General features: G+C 35.4%; 1 protein-coding gene across 1 annotated transcript in view; it reads left to right on the forward strand.

Annotated features, from left to right (window-relative positions):
• The window catches only part of LOC107697461 (RNA-binding protein Musashi homolog 2-like), a 112,652-nt gene extending 111,485 nt beyond the window's left edge, over positions 1-1,167 (forward strand). The window contains exon 7 of the mRNA XM_016498264.1: positions 1,047-1,167. Within this exon, the coding sequence (XP_016353750.1) occupies positions 1,047-1,058 (12 nt within the window). The 3' untranslated portion in view covers positions 1,059-1,167. The remainder of the gene's footprint in view (positions 1-1,046) is intronic.
• Positions 1,168-2,875: the final 1,708 nt, after the last annotated feature.

A 2,875-nucleotide genomic window follows, 5' to 3' on the forward strand; every position in this document is an offset into this window, starting at 1 on the left:
ACACACACACACACACACACACACACATACACACACACACATACACATTCTTACACACCATGAAAAGGGGAATAAATGACACCGTTTTACCATGCATAATAATACATTCATGTATTGCATGGGTCTCGATTCTGATTGGTCACTGAGGGGGCCGCAAGATGGCATGAAACAATTTAAAACAGTATATACAGTGCACAGCATAAATACACCCCCAGTACACCCCCTCTGATTAAATATAAAAGATGTATTTTCTTAATGATCACTAATATAATGATTCAGTGGGCCATATAACACTTAATTATCAAGAAATTACTTACCTTTAACAGTTTTGGTTCAACATACTTACCTGTTGATCAATACTTGCCTTAACCTTACACCAGAATTTTTTGGTTTTGTTTTATTTAGTAACTTTCAGGAGGGTGTACTCATTTTTGCAACACAACATTTGATCACTTTGATAAGAAACTTGTATTTTCTTGAATAATTTTAACATTCTTCTTTGGTAACTGATCAAGCATACTTGCTGGAATATTATATCTCTAAAAAAACCATAACATGTCTTCTAAGCAAAGAGTAATTGATGAATTTGTTAAGGTTCAGAGGGGGCGTACTCATTTATGCTGTGCACTGTATATTGAATATATATATATATGGAATTTACAGCAGAGGTATCAGAAATATCTACATGGAGGGCCTTTGAATATTGTCTTTGACAGTGGAGGCTCATTTTAGGGTTTGGGAGTACTTTGACAGCTTCTCTCTGCCCACAGGAAACACTGACTCACAGTCATGTCTTTCTGTCATGTCAATGTTTTTTCATGCATTGTTACACAAGCTGCAAATATAACAGGACTCATCTGAGAACAGTGCCAATTCAAAGTCAGGTGATTTTTAATTGACATAATTTAGGTCTAGCTGCAGTTGTGTCAGCTTTGTGAGATGATGAGTCATGTGCAACCTGCATTTATCTGTCTCCCACATCAGAAACAATAATTTAGTGGGATTTGTCGTCTCGGAGACTAAACTGTGTGTTCTCTTTTTTTTAGACAAAGGACTGAAGTGACAACGTTGATTTATGCTGGAAGATTTGACCCTTGCACTCACACTAAGGGCACAGCTAACACACTTGCTGGGAAAGAGACAGACAGAAAGACAGAGAGAGTGAAGATGCATCATCAGTCTAGTTGGCACGAGTGCTGCCGCAGTCACTTCAGAGGGACAGGAAGTAATAGTACAAAGTGTCCAGAATCTGTCAGCTGACCTTAATAGACAATTTAGTGTTGTTAATAAACAAACGAATGAATGAATGAATAAATAAATATTATTGTTATTATTTTTATTTTTGTTGTTATTTTGAATTAACATTTTATTTTAAAATTATTTTAAATAAAATTTAAAATATGCTTCTAAATAATGTATTAAATTAAATTAAATTAGAATTTAAAGTCCCCATGAAATCAAAATTGAAATCTTTTGGCTTTTAGTATGAATATATATAGTTATATAGTTATATAGTTATAGTTATCTATAAGCTAGTGTGCTCCAAAACGTGTTTAGAAGATATAAGCATTCAAAACTTAGTCTCTCACTTCCGGCAAAATGAATCAACGGTTTTGATGACATCACCCTGCACTTCAGCTTCTCATCAAACTTTGTCCAATCAAATGCTGTCTAGAATCTCAAATGTCCCGCCCCCTACACTGTAAATAGACATTGAAACTGCAGCTGAAATAGGTGACTTGTTCACAGAATTAGTATTTTCTCTTTGCTGAATGGCCCATAGTGCACTATATAGGGAATAAGGAATGATTTCTGACAGTGTAAATATGCTTTCCATTGGGTTGAAAGAAGTCTGGTTTCGAATATAAATGAAACTCTTTTGGCCAATTAAAAATGGGCTGCTCGATATGTCCTGCCCTGTCTTCCTGTTTCAGTTGAAATTATGTCACCACATAGCATAACGCTGCATAGCATAAGGCTCTTCGGTGGACCTTTAATTTGAAGACAAAATTTCTGTAGTTAATATGTATATTCTTATTTCCTGTTAGAATGCTTTTACATGTTTTTAAACAGTTTTTTTTTTAAATATATATACAGAAATAATACATTTGAACGTAGTATAAATTTTAATGTTTTTAAACGTGTGTGTGTCTGTATGTGTGAGAGAGCGAGCCCTCTGGACAATTCTGACATTTAAACCTATGAACAAATGAATTTAAAGAAAGTGTTGAATCACTGTGTAAATGATCTCGATGTTATTCCTTCCAGACACCAAGAGACACTTCCCCTCATTCCCAGAGACCTTTACCGATACAAGAAATTCTGTAGATTCCAAAATGCTTTATTTAAAGCGATAATGAGAGGCTGGCGGTTCTGGGCATTTTGATTTCTGTTAATATTAATGATTCAGGTTTCATTAATGCCGATTATCATTATAAGTGAATCTACCTGCTGTGTCCTCTTGTACATTGATAGTGTGGTTGGTCATGAGCCTGAGGTTTGTATGGGGAGTTTTTGTGTAAATAAACATTATATTGAGCTGTTTTAACCAGTTTTTCCATTCTGGAATTCTGGGTAAGATTATTAGTTAGAAAAATCCTTGATCACCACGTCCAGTGTGAAATTAACACCAGCACACACACACTCATTAGTATGTACTGGATAGTTCAAGCTTGGATTCTTCTGGTGAGCAGCATAGCTCAGATATCTGAGAGCATTCCAGCCACATTAAGCTTTATGGCCAATGAAATAAAGCCCTGAATTGGGCTGTTTTTCACAGACATGACACCATTGTCTCGAGGAACAGATGGTTTTGACAGAGAGGATGCCATGAGTGACAATAGAGCAGAGAGAATTTTGGAGTTTTCTATCTTGT

Source organism: Sinocyclocheilus anshuiensis, unplaced genomic scaffold (genome assembly GCF_001515605.1).
Source record: "Sinocyclocheilus anshuiensis isolate Anshui unplaced genomic scaffold, SAMN03320099.WGS_v1.1 scaffold939, whole genome shotgun sequence".
Lineage (NCBI taxonomy): Eukaryota > Metazoa > Chordata > Actinopteri > Cypriniformes > Cyprinidae > Sinocyclocheilus > Sinocyclocheilus anshuiensis.